Raw genomic sequence first — 17,098 nt, forward strand, 5'->3', positions numbered from 1 at the left:
ACTACACAAATGCCCTCAAGGCAGATATATAAATGCTGTTGGTTGACTGAGGCTGTGAATAGAACACTGCAGACCAGAAAGGGAAATAAATGCTCCCGGTCCTCAAGAGAGCTTGCAGTTCAGCACTCCTTTGAAACTCACAGCTGTCCTCTGTGGCTGAAATGGGCTTCATGGTATTTGTGGATTGAAACACCTAAAATACAGATGATTAAAACTGAAGTCTGCCATTATTAAGTTTTCCTCTGTATTTTAAAAGAAAAGCGGGGGGCGGGGGGGAACGAGACTGCAAGGTCTAAACAGATTATATGAAATACTCTTTTAGTTACATTATTATAAATATTGACATATTTTTATACTGGTACTTACACTGAAAGAAGAAAGTTTCTAGCTTTTGTCTAATTGTTGCTAAATAGAACTAAAAAATCCAGTTCTTAAAGGGCTTTGCAGGCAGTATGTGTGTGTATGTATGTATGTTTGTTTATTCTGCCAAAATCTGTATGGTAATTTCTGTATAGCTAGATTAAGTCCTAAGCAGTGTTAAGTACGGTTTAGGGAAAAAAAGGTAACAAAACAAATTTTTCTAAATCTTATTTTGCAATTCCACCATCTTGTGGCAGTCTGCGGTATTGCCCTAGCATTCGGTCAGCAGAAGCAAATTAAAAAAAAAAAAAAAAATTTAAAAATTGCAAATGCGTCCCCGTCTACTAATTGGGACCTGGATTTCTAACCCCAGCTCAGAAAGCACCTTTCAGTAGACTCATATATAGCATGTACTTCAGGAGGTTAGTTTGAGAACACAAGACTTCTTATTGTCTCCTTGCTCCTTGGCATCCTGCCTTCCCATTTCTCTCTCAGTTCTTCCTTGGTAGAGCCACAGTTTTTAGCACTCAACTAACCCTTCGCAGTGATAGTCTATCAGTACTTCACATTGAAAGGAGAAAGTTTATAAATTGTATCAGTTTTCAGGGCTTTTGTCCCCTTCTTCAGCCTTTCTCCATCTGCTGTGCCCTCAAGGAGCAAGTATTCCACTTCACACTAAGGGACTGGTGTGAAATTATTCTTATGTACTACACAAAGCCTGATCCTGGCAGTATAAAGAAGGGAAGATGATATTGCTTAATCCCCTCATTGGGAGACTGTGTGCTAACTTCTAATTGTTCTTCAGTAATTTCTCTCACTCAACCTGTTTGAATCTTGTATTTTGGAAAGACCTCTCTAGTTTTATGCAAATAGTCTCTGGAAAGATGTGGTTCATTTCTTCAGTAAGGCCTGGGGAGTTTCCTTGTTTAAATAATAAAAATAGTATTAATAAAATCTTCAGAAAGACCATCAATGCCGAGCAGAGTTAAATTCTCTGCAGACTGATGGCCTGCGCTCCCTTTCATACTGCCATGTAGGGCGCTGTCCTAAGGCTGCCAGTTCACATCTGCTCTCTGTGGCTGCTCCTCTCCATCAGAGTCTGACTAGCAAAAGTGTTTCTCTCTGTATTTGCCTTTTGCTTTCCTGGTGCACCAACAACTTACGAAACTGAAGATCTCTCTGTAAAATTTGCTTCTTAGACAATGCTGAATAGTGACAACTGCCTGGGCATGCATGCCATGGTTGTGCTCTAAAAACTAGCACCAATGGCAACAAGATGTGTAAGCAACTACCTGAGAGATTATTGGCTTTTAAGCCCTCAGGTTGTGCAGACTGTAGAGTTTTGTTAGCCAGGACGTCAAGAAGACCTTCCGTTCACTTAGTTTGCATCTGAATTGGAGATAGGTAGAAGGCAAAGGTTAGAGGCCAAATCTGAGCTAGCATTTGAAATCTCATAAAATAGTACAACTATATCTAGTTTCATGTATAGTACTGTTCCTTACATATGTTGTATATGCATCTGAGGAGCGGGGTGGGGTAAACACAGGATTACCATTTTGGATCCAAGCCAGTCTACAAATAGAGGGGTGCAATCAAGGCATTAGAATTTGAATCTTCCTTAAAAATGCGGATTTGCGTTAGTGCTTTGCTTATAGAGTTTCTCTAGAAAACACTTTTTGGAATTTTGGCTGGGAATTATTCATGATTGAAATAGAAACGTTTTCTGGGAATTTATTTTGAGGAGGGTGGTGGTGGTTAACATTTAAATGTATATAGTGCTTTATCATTTCTCTTCTTCTGTTTTGACTTAGATTGCTCGTACCATACACATTAATCTAAGGTTGTTCCCATCATTCTTGTTAAGATTTAACTTAGTAAAAGCCATTATTGTTTTAACAGATCATTCCAAAATAATGATTAACATACCTCTAACGAAGCTTAAGTGTGTCAAATACCAGTGGTTCCCTTTGAGAGACACTGAGTTTAAAAAATATTCCAAGTGTGAAGTCTTCAAAGACAAAGAAAATACACAATAATGCACATTGTAGAAACGTGTGTGCATTTTCTGTTTCTTATGAATGAAATTAGCATCATTTAGTATCTGTTTTTTTGATTTTTCAGAAGTCAGAGGGAAAGTATCAATTGCAGTATCAATCTGAACCACGGAAAGCATGTAGAACATTCCAGTAAGGATTTGAATAAATGCCTGAGTAGCTAAAGCCAGAGATGGAGTCAGAAGTAACACAAGAGAGATTTCTTCATGCTAACTTGTAGTTTTTATCTATTTCTATTTATTTCTTTTCAGAGAAGTACTGCTAAGTTACCACAATGTAACTTTACACACCACAGAAACATTTAAGCAAGTTTTATTGCATACTCTGAACTTGTGATTTTGATCTTTTTCCCCATCTTCCTACTTTTAGTACACCTGATAAACAGCCTAGGCTCCTACTAGCTGTATCCAAAAAAACCTTAAGTTTCTGCAAATGTAATTATGAGAAAGCATATGTCATACCAAGTCTTTGACTGTCAGCTCTAAAATGTTACCTGTTGTGCTAGCACTCCGACATTTTCTAAGTTTGGTGACTTGCAATGCCTTAGCTTACTCGGTACTGAATAGAGCTAAAACTCATTTCCCATGGATTTACGGTTCTGTGTGTAAAGTATATCCGTGTTTCCAGTGTAATTGTACAGCTAAAAGGCACAATAGTAATTTCGTGGGAGCCCATAGGAAAAAGATGTGTGCCAGGGAAAGAACTGTAATTCAGATGGGGAAGTTTAAACTAAACACCTGTGGTGTGTATGGTCTCCTTTGAAACTTGCTTACTTAATACTGATACCAGAGGAGATGGTGATACAGTGGAATTGAGACATGCTGGACATGTTTTGGGAACTGGGGCCATCTCTGGTAGGAGAATAATCCCCACTGTGTAAATATAATGCCTGGTTTCTGGCTCAGGTGAAAATGAAAAGCATAAGTTAAGATGGATTTTGCATGCCTGATGTGAGATGCCAGGATCTTCTCAATACCCGTGCCTGCAGATAGGGCCTTATGTGTGATTATTTATAGTAATAAATCAGCAGAGAGTTGACAGACTGTTGCTTGCAGGTATCTTAAGTTCTTTATAGGACAAAAAACCGCCCAAAAAAACAGATTACAGGTATGATCTATAAATGTATATACTGCTGATGAGTAAAATCTGGGGTGACAATGGAAAAGTTAAGTGGCAGCCTGTCAGTCTCACAGTATTATCCTGATTCACAGTAACGACTTGTGTTCCAACCCAACAGCAATACAGACGTGCATACGGTGGCATCACTGCTTAAGCTGTACCTAAGGGAACTTCCAGAACCAGTCATACCATATGCAAAATACGAAGATTTTCTTTCCTGTGCCAAAATGCTCAGCAAGGAGGAAGAAACGGTGAGTTGGCAACTTGAGTAAGATGAAATAAAAGGCTCACATGTTATAACATGTTCTGATTTTGAGGAGGAGAGAAGCTGGTGATTACCTATCTTAATTTAAGATGTGCATCTTTTAATTGAGGCTGGTTTTATATGAAAATTGTTGCCATCTAGGTCATTTGGAAGTTTAAATAAAGGTGCATAGCATAACCTTAGCTTTATTTATTGCATGTCACTGAATCCAGTTCAAGTAAGAATCATTGTGGTCAATAGCTTCCATTTTGCATGGAAGAGACTTATATTTTCGTGGATTATCATTCTGAACTGTAATAGGAAGGGTCTTAGTAGTTGCTGTCCAACTCTTGCCATTAAACCATTTTCTTCTAAATGTCAGGATGCCAACTTTTACTGACTTTTGATTGAAGGCCAATGGACTCTGTTCATTGAATCAGAAGGCCTCAAGAAGATGGAAGCGGGCCACTGGAAGCAGGCCACCTTCCAGACTCTTTTAAAACAGCATAACACAGATGAGCAAAATAAGGGTTCTGACTGATAATATGTGCCCTGCAGTGGCATGGGCCTGCTATATATTAGTCTGAAGACATAAGAAACTAAGTGCTTTTTTTACATTGTTCTGTGTGCTTATGGGTAATGAGGTCAACCCTGATATTTTCTTTTCAAAGCAAATACAAGTTCTGTTGATTTCAGTCTACTCCCCTAACTTTCTAAGGTGGTTATTTCTGTTTAATTCCTTTTTTACATTTCAAATCCTGCTAGAACTGGATCCTACCTAATCCTCTAATTAATTAAAATGAGTAGGAGCCCCTCTTTTCTGAGAGACTGTCTTCTTTCTGAGCCTTCAGTTGATGACTACCAACAGCAGAGGTGGTAGTTGTTCCCATCTGATGGAATGGGGGCGGGGGGAAGATCTGTGGCAAACTGTCTTCTATGATCCTAGTCTCTTACGCCCACTGAAATCAGACTGGTTTCTTCACTGTCCTTTACAACTTGTTACAAGGTGCAAAGTTTTGTCAGCTGCTTGTAAAAGGTGGGAGTGGGCTGTTCCGCTGGTTTAATTTGAGCTGCTCTTTGCACAAGTTATGGCAGAGGATCCTCAGAGCTAAAATTGCAGCTATTTGTTTGTGCATATTGCATATGTCTCTAACCATTGATAGCTCCAATGTAAAGCCACCTGACAGCGCCGCAGTTAGCCATCATGCAGTTTATACTTGCAGTGATATTCATTTTCAGATTAAATTTTTAGTCATTTTATATATTAGTCCAGAGCGTATTTATGTAGTTCCTCTGTAACTATACCACAAAGCACTTTATTAAATTCATTTTGAAAGCAAGATTCAGATGGCCTGTTGGTGCTGGCAGTTTGTGAAAAATCAGTACTATAGGTGATGAGCCACTTCAATCCTCTTTATGGTGGCTTAGAAGTCTATCTATAAGGCTGTCTGACTAGATTTTCAAGAGCAGTCGCTGTTAAGCGGGAGAGCTGTGCATCTTGTTTCCTTTCTTAGCCCACAACCATCAAACTTGTGCACTATCATGGTCCACCCATCTTGATTTGCATTTTTCATAACATACTGTAATCAAAACCCCACTGATGCTGGCAAAGTACCAAAACCTCATACTGAAAAAGAGTCTAAAGGGACTGGTTGGGAAGGAGCGTAGCCAGGGTCTGCTTCCACAGGGCATAGAAATTAGTGTGTGATATTCGGCTTGTCCCATTCCCAGGCTGGGCACAAACTGAAATAACTCTTTATTGGTCTGAAACTAGTATGGACGGAACTGGGTAAAACACCCAAATAGTTTCTTATATGAAAATGCCAGCTAGTTCGAACCAGAACTGTTCCTGGAAGCCTCAGCCTTGTTATCAGCAGGAGGAGGAATGGAGCTGCTGGTCAAAAAAAAGAAGAGTGAAAAAGAAGGGAAAGACAAGATGAAACCAAGTTATTTATTTACTTGTTTATTTTTATCCAGAGCTAATCCTTGTTAGCCAAATATAGTTTTCCCCATCCAAAATGGGTTCTACAGGCTGTTCCCGATGGTAACCTGTACATAGCATTCAATACTGCAGTTTCAGCGATGTGTTTATTGTCTTGTAATTGGAATTGCTGACATTTTTTTGAATCTCTGGTAAAGTACTAAGAAAATGTGCCTCCCCACTCTCTTTTTTTTTCCCTTAAACCATTTAAAGGGCCTGAAGGAACTGGTGAAGCAAGTGAAGAGCCTGCCAGCTGTCAATTATAATCTGCTGAAATATATCTGTAGGTAAGTGCTCTTGCAAGAATATCACAATGGTATTTATAACTGTGAGCTGACAGACAAACCTGTCTGTGTATGTGCCCTGAAGGAAAAGCATTACTTGCAGTCAGAGGATTGGTGAACTTAAGTGAATGCACTAAAAATACAGGTTTACTGCATGACTAATTACTAATTTGCTCTATCAGGGTGCACAGTTATGACTTTCCTTTCATAAGCAGGCTGCGCTCAGCAAGAAACGCAAGAAGGTAGAAGTGAATGTATTCTGTCCTCTTTATAGGACCCTGGTTTTCCCATTTCTAACTGCAGTTATTGGCCTTGGCTGCATACTCCTGAAGCATGGTATCCTTGAAAACTGTGTATGTCTTGTAGTATATAGAATAGTTTCATGGATACATCTAAAATCTTAAAAAACATGTCTTACACCGTTGCAATTAGTGAACTTATAGAAAGTTCCCAGCATAAAAAAACATTTTTAAAAGAATATAAACTTTTTTTTTAATTGACAGTTTGCATTTTGAGGGTATTTTAAGAGCGAAGTAGTTGATTAATTACACTGGAGAAAGTTACCATCTTCAACAGAGTTATCTTGTAGTCAGTCCAGATAGGGATTTAAATTTTGTTATCAATGTATCATTGTGAAGAAAATCTGAAGAAGTTGAGGAGAATAGTCTTGAGCTTTCAAGATGCTCCATGAGGATTTGGAATGGAATATTTGAACTATGTTAAGAAACCATCATATGCTTTGACTTTTTTTTTTATTTATTTCCTTTTCACATGTTCCTTAAAGGCCTCTTTCTTCCCCACAGATTCCTTGATGAAGTCCAGTCTTACTCAGGCGTAAACAAAATGAGTGTGCAAAATCTGGCTACTGTTTTTGGCCCCAACATCCTTCGCCCCAAAGTGGAAGATCCTCTGACTATCATGGAGGGTGAGCTTACTGTACATCACTTGTAATAGAAAGAAGGAATGTCTTTAGGTTTATTAACAGTACATACCAGTCGATGTAGTATGTGCAGTAAGTTCCATATATCTGTTTTATAGACACAGAATTCTTCAACCTGAATGAACTTCTGGGTTAAATCTTGCAGGTTACTGTACAAGTGACTGAAATGTGCAGCATTCCAAACAGACTTTGCATGAGATTGTGCTGCCCTGGCAACTTCATAAAAAATGTACTTTTCCTCTCAAAACTTGCTGCAAATATGGCATGTTCTTATTCAGCCGTGTGGTTGGAGTGCAGTTAATATTTTCCCTGAGGTTCTTAAGGAGGAGAAAAAGTTAGTACAGGTTCATACTGCAGTGACCCATGTAGAATCCCCCACAAGGCAGTGGTATATTACATGCCTTCTTGCACAACAGTGATCAAATTGTCAGCTGCATTCTGTTATTTACAGCAATGTCCAGCTGTAGCATTTTGCTGTGATTAAGACACAAATATGGCCATGACAGTCTCCTCCTACAATTTCCTCCTAGGCTTAATCTTTGTGACTTTAATTCTGCAAAAAGTACATGATGCCTTTCTCCCTCCAAACACTTTTTTCTTACTATGTAGGATTTACTTAACTTTCTCAGAAATTAGGGCTGTACACAGATCCTGCACTGAAAATTTTACCAAAACTCAAAAATGCAGTGTTCATAGTTCATTTGAGAACGTGTGGATTTATTATTTTTCTGTGAGTTTGATTCTTTTTCTCTTCCCCAGATACAACAATTCCCCATATACTTTGTTCATTTACTTGTTTTTCTGACGTCTTACGTTTCCTCCTTCTTCCTTTTAATTCTTAACATGACGACTATGTTGTTGTGAACAGAAGCATGGCATTTCCAAGTCATGTATGAAAGCAGTGAATACCCTGGGTTAGCTGTCTGAACAGTAGCTCAGACAAGCCAGAAAACCTTCTAACGTGGAAAGGGTTTTTAATCATCATCTTCACTTTAATGTCTGGATTCTCATTGTTACAGAGAATGGTTTGCTCATGCATTTGACTCAAAAGGGTTTGCAAGAGCAGGTGTCCAACTTACGTGCATGTTTATTATGACTGTGCATGAGTATCATCAAACCTGTGCAGCTTGAAATACCCTTACATCTGCATTTGTGGCCTCCCCCTGGTTTCTGTACATACTTGTCGCAAATGCACTGTGACTATCTGATATGGGGGTGCAGAGATGAGCTTTACTGTGTCATTGAAGTCCTAGTTTACACATCTTACATCATCTCCCCATGGTATTTTGAGAGAGAAACACAAGAGTCTTTCCTGCTTTGTTTCTTTCCTCTCCAACTGTCTTGTCATGTCTCACGCAGGAGGTACATTTTGTGTGTGCGTGCACGCGCGTGCTGCCTATCGCTTCACTTTCAACCTGTCTCTTTGTACCTACAGAACTGCCAGACTGACTGCAATAGCAGCTTCTCTTACCCTGACACTTCTGTAGAGCTTAGCAGCCTGGTAGATAACTGCTGTGAATGTTTCTCTTGGTCAGGCAGCAACCTGTCCCTTTTTTTCCGTGCTTTTGCATTAAATAGTACAAAAAGTACTTCAAATTGTTCAACAGATTGGAATTGGAGAGAGATGTCACAGAGCTGATTTATACCACTGAAGTCAATGAGAACAGTATCTCACAGGATGACATTTACTGATGGGATACCATATATCTTCAGCTCACCTGGGGCAGGGGAGACGAATGGAAATTTGGGATGAGGAGGAAGGAGTTAGCCGTTCCTAAATAAAATATTCTCTTCTAGGTTTTTATTTTTCCAGAACTGGTTGCTGCCTAGAGTTTGTGGGTTGGGTGTTTGGTTTTTTTTTGAAAGTTTGAGCAAGAAAGTTTTCGTTGTCTTTTTTTTTTTTTTAAACTGGGTGGAACAGGAAACTAATGTTTTTCCACTTCTTGAAAGCAAAGCAACTCTCCAGCCTGCTTATCAACAGCCCTAGCACTAAAATGATGATGGCTGCTTTAGGGAATGGCATGGATACTACACTCACTGAGGGGAAATACATGTATTTTTTAACTAACGAGAAACAGGTTTGATTAAACAGATTTATGACTTCTCTTTAAGCATAACTTTAAGATTTGACATGAGACAATGCTGATTTGCAATTGGGCTCCGCGTAGTTAAATGTATAGACAATTTTAACAAAGGCTGTACATCAGTTGGTGCTCATAGCCACCCTTCTTCATTGCTCTTTGCTTTTTGGAACATACAGACTGCTTTTCTTGCACAATCATTCAAAGTCAAACATGCAGGTGTGGGTAACCATAGCTGTATAATGGGGATGAGTTGGTTTTGTTTGGTTCAAAAGAGATTTTCCAGAATTCCAATCATGGGGTATTTTTTCTCCTGTCAAATGCAGTGGTAAAAGTTGCCCGAGAACAGTGCAACGTTTGTAGTAAAATTCTGCACATTACAGCTAATGTTCTGGGAAGGAATACAGCTAAATGTGCCATGGGAGTAACTAAGTGAATTTTCCTGCTGCATAGTTCTAATGTATGATTTTGCCTTGGCAAACAAACAAACAAACAAGAACACTAAAAAAAGATGTTGTCGAGTACCCACATTGAATTGGCTCTTAGTAGTTGTATTTTAAAAGGGTGGGCTATAAAGATCCAGAATATTACAAAGGTGTTGATGTGAAACGATATTGCACAGTGGGAAATTATTGATTGGAAGAGCACAGCATGCCTCTGAAAGCTCTCTAGGAGCTTAAAAATGGGGTGGTTATTACAACTACCTTGACCTTGTTCCTGAAATATTCTTAATAATCCTTAATGAGGGTCTGCTTAACGAAATATAGAGTTGCACGTCTTTATTACCCCAAGTCCAGTTGTAAATGCTAGTGTGTAAATTAGACTGCAGTCAAAAGGTGTGCACACCAAGGGGTTGTTCTTTAAGAGGAAAGGTAGCCATTTATTACAGCAAGTAGCAAGCTGTGGTCCTGCATTAGTTCCATACTGTGCTATAACGTGGCATAGTTTCCGGGTTGCATATAGTCTCACCACGGTTAAAGGCATTCACATTAAATTGATTCTATCATAGTACTGCTCTGTTTTGCTCCAGAAGACTAAAACATCTGTGTTCCAGCAATGCAAATCCCTTGCTTGCCCGTTTTCTGTTAAACTACTAAATACAAGTGCTGTGCCAGAATAAGACTTTGGTTTTAAAAATGATCGCCACATTGAGTTGAAACACATCACTTACAATGATGTTATCCTTTGCTACTCCTGATCTCCTTCTGTGGTCTTCCTGGGATGCAGTTACTGTCACGGTGGTAGCTGCTTGGCAAAAGTTCCTGTTCTTAGGGGGCCTGTGAGACCTGCTGGCTTGGTTTGATGGAAGGAAGAGGTGGTGCTGATCTGGCTCGGTAGCCAGAGGCACTTCAGGCCTGTTAAACATTCAGGGTGTTACACAGGTGGATGCATTGCGTAAATGTTTGTATAAGCTGAACGTTTACTAAGTATTTGTGGAATCTGATGAATAAAGTGTATTTATGCCCTAAACAAGACGGGCCATTAATGACCACGTGCTTGCTGTCTCCTTGCAGGTACAGTAGTAGTCCAGCAGCTAATGTCAGTGATGATTAGCAAACATGAAGAGCTGTTTCCCAAGGATGCAGACCTTCAGGTGGGACCCGAGATATGCAACAACAACAATGAAATGCCAAAGAAAGAGATTGCGGGGCAGCTACAGAACAAAGAGAACAACAACACCAAGGAGACGGCAGTGAGGCGCTGCTCTTGGGACAAACCTGAGTCTCCCCAAAGGAGAAGCATGGACAATGAGTCTCCGACTGCTCTGCCAGGCAGCAAGACAAATAGCCCCAGGAACAGCATCCAGAAACTAGATGTCACCAGAAGCCCACCACTCATGGTGAAAAAAAATCCTGCTTTTAATAAAGGCAGTGGCATAGTCACCAACGGGTCCTTCAGCAGCTCTGTGGAGGGCACTGAGAAGAGCCAGACCTTACCAAACTGTACCCTGCAAACCAGGAGAACGTCATCCCTGAAGGGACCGGTGACTAAGATGGGCACACACAGTGTGCAGAATGGAGGCGTGCGGATGGGTGTTTCTAGCACAGATGGGCACAGCAACACCCTCAACAGCCGGATCCCGGGCTGGGTGCCCAATGGCTATGTCACACTGAGGGACAACAAGCAGAAGGAATCGGTGAGTGAGTCAGGCCAGCACAACAGGCTTTCCACCTACGACAATGTCCACCAGCAGTTCTCTATGGTGAACTCTGATGACAAACAGAGTGTGGACAGTGCCACCTGGTCAACGTCCTCTTGTGAAATATCCCTCCCTGAGCACTCCAACTCCTGTCGTTCGTCCACCACCACCTGCCCTGAGCAGGACTTTTATGCAGGTAACTTTGAAGACTCCGTGCTGGATGGACCACCACATGGAGACCTCTCTAACCTGGGTGACTATGAGAACAAAAGTGACAGAAGGAGTGTGGGGGGCCACAGCAGCCGAGCCACCAGCAGCAGCGATAACAGTGAAACGTTTGTGGCCAACAGTACTAACAATCACAGTGCTTTGCACAGCCTGGTGTCCAGCTTGAAGCAAGAGATGGCCAAGCAAAAACTAGAGTATGAGACAAGGATAAAAAGGTAAGATGGTTTGGCTCTACCATCTGACTGCCTTTTGCAGAGTAAATCCAAGAAGTTTTCCCTCTCATGACTTGCTAGCAGCCTGCGCGAGCTGCAGTCACTGGGTGCTTGCCGCTGAGTTTCCCATCTTTCAGTGTTGACATACTCCGACATTGCTTTTGTGATATGATCCAAAGGGGTTTGTTTCAGAGCGATCGCTTGCCATGGTTGTGACATGCTACCCTATTGGCATCAAAAATAAAGCTAGAACTTTATGAGTTTCTGTAGAATCTAATTAACAAAATCACTAGGCTCTCACATGTTTTCATTAGTTGATGCCTGTTCTCCAGAGACTGAGAAAGGCAACTGGGCATCGCCTTTCAGTGACAGCAGTGCCGTGGCTTATTCCACGTGTAGTTTTTGGGACTGGGAGGCTGCAGAACTCCTTTCCAGAGTCCTCATTCCTCTTAAGACAGTGCTGCATCTGGGAGTTACCTCTGTTCATGGTCCTATCTCAGCACTGCTGCTTTGCGTGAGCCTTTCCTTCACAGCTGGGACCTGTTGAAGAAGGCAAGGGAGAGCCGTGTCTTTGTCTACAGATAGTGCAGACTCTTCTCGCACACGACGAGGTTGCTAGGGTGGATGGCCATAATCATCAGTGAATAACCTCAAAGTCTGGGCTTAGCATTAACTAGTGCACACAGCATTGCAGAGCTGAATGCGCTCTCTTTGTAATGTAATAAAGTTCTTCAGTAAAGCTGTTCAGGACTTGTCTTCTGTTCTCACCTCTGTTGCACAGCAGCCGTTTGCATTGGTACCTCTGGCACTGCAAGTCATAGCTGGATCACAACATGTGAGAGCTACTGGCAACAGCAGCTGCCAGCGAAAGTGCCGTGTACGGAATATTGCAGTCTTTCGCCCACATCACTATTTTCAGTATAGTATGCAGTGTGGTAGAGCACTTCTTATAATGTTTAATATGCATGATGACTGTGTGTTTAGTACCATTAGGATTTCTAATGCTTTCCATTGGAAAGCTAGATCTGAAATAGGGTCAGTTTTTTAGACAAAAACCATATTGATTGCAGTTTTTTTGAAATTGTTGATCCATATTTGCAAATAGATAGAGCAGATAAATCAGCTACAGAAAGGAGATTAGCAGTGAAACAAAGGCATTCAGGGCATTATTCTGACCTTCTAAGTGACACTCGTGCAACTACAGCAGGAGCTGGGTGTCAACACTTCCAGAAGTAAAAGGAATACTTAGCCTATTCCTGGAAAATTAGATGGAACTGTTTGTTATTGTGCACCTTGCCAGTGGCTGTTATTAGGCATTTTCTAAATGAGCTACCAAAGGGATTGCCCTATGAAAATGGTTTATAGATGTAGATATATGATTTGTAGATACACCTCTCAAAAATTCAGTCTAAGCTTTGTAAATGAAAAGACGCATGTATGAATTTGTTGGTGGTGTGCATTTCTGCTCGAGTGAGTGAGGAGTGCTGCTCAGGAGCTGTCTGCTTTTATTTCGTTTTTGCAGCTTGGAGCAGAGAAATCTCACACTGGAGACAGAAATGATGGCCCTGCATGAAGAACTGGATCAAGAGCGGAAGAAGTTCACAATGGTAGAAATCAAAATGCGTAATGCAGAACGGGCCAAGGAAGATGCAGAGAAGAGGAATGATATGTTGCAGAAGGAAATGGAGCAGTTTTTTTCCACTTTTGGAGAACTGACAGTGGAATCTCGCAGACCAGAAAGAGGCAACACCATCTGGATCCAGTGAGCATTGGAAGCGTAAACTGTGGGACTTTGGGGAAGGGCGTGGGGGTATTATACTGTATCAGGTGGCTGGTCACCTGTCTGAGGCTAGTACTCAACATAATGTTATAAACCCTTGAAGGAAGAAATCGTACAGACATTAACCAATCATATCTACAGTGTATACTTACCAAGTTATACTCTTTGAATGCTTCATGAGACTACTGTCAAGTGTTACAACTGGATACGTGTATATAAATTTTAAAAAAATCACCTTAGAGAGCAAGAGATGTATCTCAAGAAATATTTTAATGCAAGTCTTGTATTTAAACTGGTAAATTGAAATGTTGTTGCAATCAAGCTTTATATCAAGGCTTTTCTCCCTTGCACTTAACATAATAAGCTATTTTTGGCATTGTGTTACCATCAGCTTATTTTGTATATCAAATGTTTTTTGTTTTTGCTTTTTTTCCTGTTACCCCTCTTGCTGGGGAGTGAAGATAAACAGATATGTTAAGGTATATGTGCCGATGGTTAACCCTGATTTGCGTCGCTTCTAAAAAGACAACAGGATGAGAAACAGCAGCACACTACGGGCAAAATAAAGCGGTACTAATTTAAGAGAATTGATGGCCAGGGTAGAAAGTACCAGGGCACCCGTATCGTAAAAACCAGATGAGGATATCAAGTGAGCAAAATTGGGGACAATGGCAAAAGGGTAAACAGCTGCTTGTTTGGGAGCAAATGTGGGTGGCAGAGTAAGAAGTTGGGAGAGGGGAGAGGGGAACTTAAAGGGAAGTCAATCACATGGCCAGAGCTTTTTGGGGTACCCTGTGCCCCAAAGCAGCCCTGTGCCTGATCACTGCAGTTCAGAGCAGGAATATAAACCAGTTCTGACCATATTTGCGTCTGACTTACCTCTATGCTCTGGGTGAAAGTGGGTCCTTTTTGTAATGCTGGTGAAGGGACACACAGAGGGGATGAACCGGACATCCTGATCGCCTTCTCAGTGTGATGGGTGCTGAAAAAAATAACAGAAAAAATTATGCCCAGAGCAGAAATTACCGGAGCAACTGTGCAACAGCAAATAAGGAAGAAAACACACAACATATTCACCACCCATATTTACAGTGTATATTAGCAACTTATCATTCTGTCTGAATGCTTCATGAGATTACTGTCAAGTGTTACAACTGTGAAAGTTCCCAGGCTCTCAGCACCACCAAGGGAACACCTAGAGGGAACAGCCTGAAGCCTAACAGCATGCAGAGTGTCAATGAAAAAGAAACAGCAAAGCCATGCTGTACATTAATACTTTGTTTGGCAACTTTACATATAGTAAGTATAACTGGTATTTTCTACACCATGTGAAGGATTTTTTGTGTTTAACTTTGCGTTTAGGACTGCAAGCTGTATTATTAGAGGGTTGTTGAGATATCTTGGCTTCCCTCTAGTGTCTCTTAAATATATTGCAGTTATTTTTTAATTCCAATTGAGAAAGAACAATGAAGGTACCCTCAAAGAGCATTCTTGGTTATAGCATGTATATTAGACAAGTATTAATTAGATGTGGGAATTATACTGGGAAGCAAACATGAGGTTCACATTTCAGAGAAATATTAACTTACAGTGGAGTATGACACATGGTGCTTGTGGATGCATTATTTGTGTTTGGTGAGGTTCAGAGTCGCCAGTCAGGGCGTCTACTGTACTGTGAGCATGTCTAGTGCACATCCAGTCTGTGTATAAATCAGAAGAAGTCAGACAGGGAGAGATCAAGGTAATAGGAAGGAGCACGTTTTATATCAGTTAGCAGCCATCACAAGATGTCCCCACAATGGTGAGAGAAGGAAACAGATTACTCTATTAATTCTGTTTTTTAAATTGAATGAGACAGACATTGATATCTGGTGCAGTAGGCCTCAAATTCGACTCACAATTTAAGCAGTATCTGACATCTGTTGACATGACAGCAAAGTCTCTGAGATAATCATAGAATCATAGAATCATTAAGGTTGGAAAAGACCTCTAAGATCATCGAGTCCAACCGTCAACCCAACACCACCATGCCCACTACACCATGTCCCTAAGGGCCTCATCTACACGTCTTTTAAATACCTCCAGGGATGGTGACTCCACCACTTCCCTGGGCAGCCTGTTCCAAGGCCTGACCACTCTTTCAGTAAAGAAGTTTCTCCTAATGTCCAACCTAAACCTCCCTTGGCGCAACTTGAGGCCATTTCCTCTCGTCCTATCGCTAGTTACTTGGCAGAAGAGACCAACACCCACCTCGCTACAACCTCCTGTCAGGTAGTTGTAGAGCGCGATGAGGTCTCCCCTCAGCCTCCTCTTCTCCACACTAAACAACCCCCGTTCCCTCAGCTGCTCCTCACAAGACTTGTGCTCCAGACCCTTCACCAGCTTCGTTGCCCTTCTCTGGACACGCTCCAGCACCTCCATGTCCTTCTTGTAGTGAGGGGCCCAGAACTGAACACAGTATTCGAGGTGCGGCCTGAGGTGAGGCCTCACCAGTGCCGAGTACAGGGGCAAGTAAGTATTTTCTTAACTGGAATTCATATTTTTACACTAGACAGTAGTCCCTGCAGCAGTATTCTGAGGTGGAGAAAGTCCTGCTTTCTCACTCAGAAAGTCAATTTTCTCATTTTCATAGAATCATAGAATGATTTCTCACTCAGAAAGTCAATTTTCTCATTTTCATAGAATCATAGAATGATTTGGGTTGGAAGGAACCTTAAAAATCATCTAGTTCCAACCCCCCTGCCATGGGCAGGGATACCTTCCACTAGACCAGGTTGCTCAAAGCCCCATCCAGCCTGGCCCTGAACACTTCCAGGGATGGGGCATCCACAACTTCCCTGGGCAACCTGTTCCAGTGCCTCCCCACCCTCATAGTAAAGAATTTCTTCCTTATAGCTAATCTAAATCTACCCTCTTTCAGTTTAAAGCCATTGCCCCTTGTCCTATCACTACATGCCCTTGTAAAAAGTCCCTCTCCAGCTTTCTTGTAGGCCCTCTTCAGGTACTGGAAGGCTGCTATAAGGTCTCCCCGGAGCCTTCTCTTCTCCAGACTGAACAACCCCAACTCTCTCAGCCTGTCTTCATAGGAGAGGTGCTCCTCTGGACTCACTTTAACAGGTCCATGTCCTTCTTATGTTGAGGACCCCAGAGCTGAACGTAGTACTCCAGGTGGGGTCTCACGAGAGTGGAGTAGAGGGGGAGAATCACCTCCCTCGACCTGCTGGTCACGCTTCTTTTGATGCAGCCCAAGGATACGGTTGGCTTTCTGGGCTGCAGGTGCACATTGCTGGGTCATGTTGAGCTTCTCATCAACCAACATCCCCAAGTCCTTCTCCTCAGGGCTGCTCTCAATCCATTCTCTGCCCAGCCTGTATTTGTGCTTGCAATTGCCCCGACCCATGTGCAGGACCTTGCACTTGGCCTTGTTGACCTTCATGAGGTTTGCACGGGTCCACCTCTCAAGCCTGTCAAGGTCCCTCTGGATGGCATCCCTTCTCTCCAGCGTGTTGACTGCACCACACAGCTTGGTGTCGTCAGCAAACTGCTGAGGGTGCACTCAATCCCACTGTCCATGACACCGACAAAGATGTTAAACTTAACGCCAGTCCCAATACCGATCCCTGAGGAATGCCACTCGTCACTGGTCTCCACTTGGACATCGAGCCATTTACTGCA

At 41.7% G+C, this 17,098-nt stretch overlaps 1 protein-coding gene across 2 annotated transcripts in view; it reads left to right on the forward strand.

Annotated features, from left to right (window-relative positions):
- ARHGAP24 (Rho GTPase activating protein 24) overlaps positions 1-13,905 on the forward strand; it is a 245,542-nt gene extending 231,637 nt beyond the window's left edge. For both annotated transcript variants that reach the window (XM_075149903.1, XM_075149904.1), the window contains 5 exons: positions 3,652-3,784; positions 5,972-6,045; positions 6,846-6,967; positions 10,578-11,646; positions 13,166-13,905. In XM_075149903.1, the coding sequence (XP_075006004.1) occupies positions 3,652-3,784; positions 5,972-6,045; positions 6,846-6,967; positions 10,578-11,646; positions 13,166-13,409 (1,642 nt within the window). In that variant the 3' untranslated portion in view covers positions 13,410-13,905. The remainder of the gene's footprint in view (positions 1-3,651; positions 3,785-5,971; positions 6,046-6,845; positions 6,968-10,577; positions 11,647-13,165) is intronic.
- Positions 13,906-17,098: the final 3,193 nt, after the last annotated feature.

This window comes from Calonectris borealis, chromosome 4 (assembly GCF_964195595.1).
Source record: "Calonectris borealis chromosome 4, bCalBor7.hap1.2, whole genome shotgun sequence".
NCBI lineage: Eukaryota > Metazoa > Chordata > Aves > Procellariiformes > Procellariidae > Calonectris > Calonectris borealis.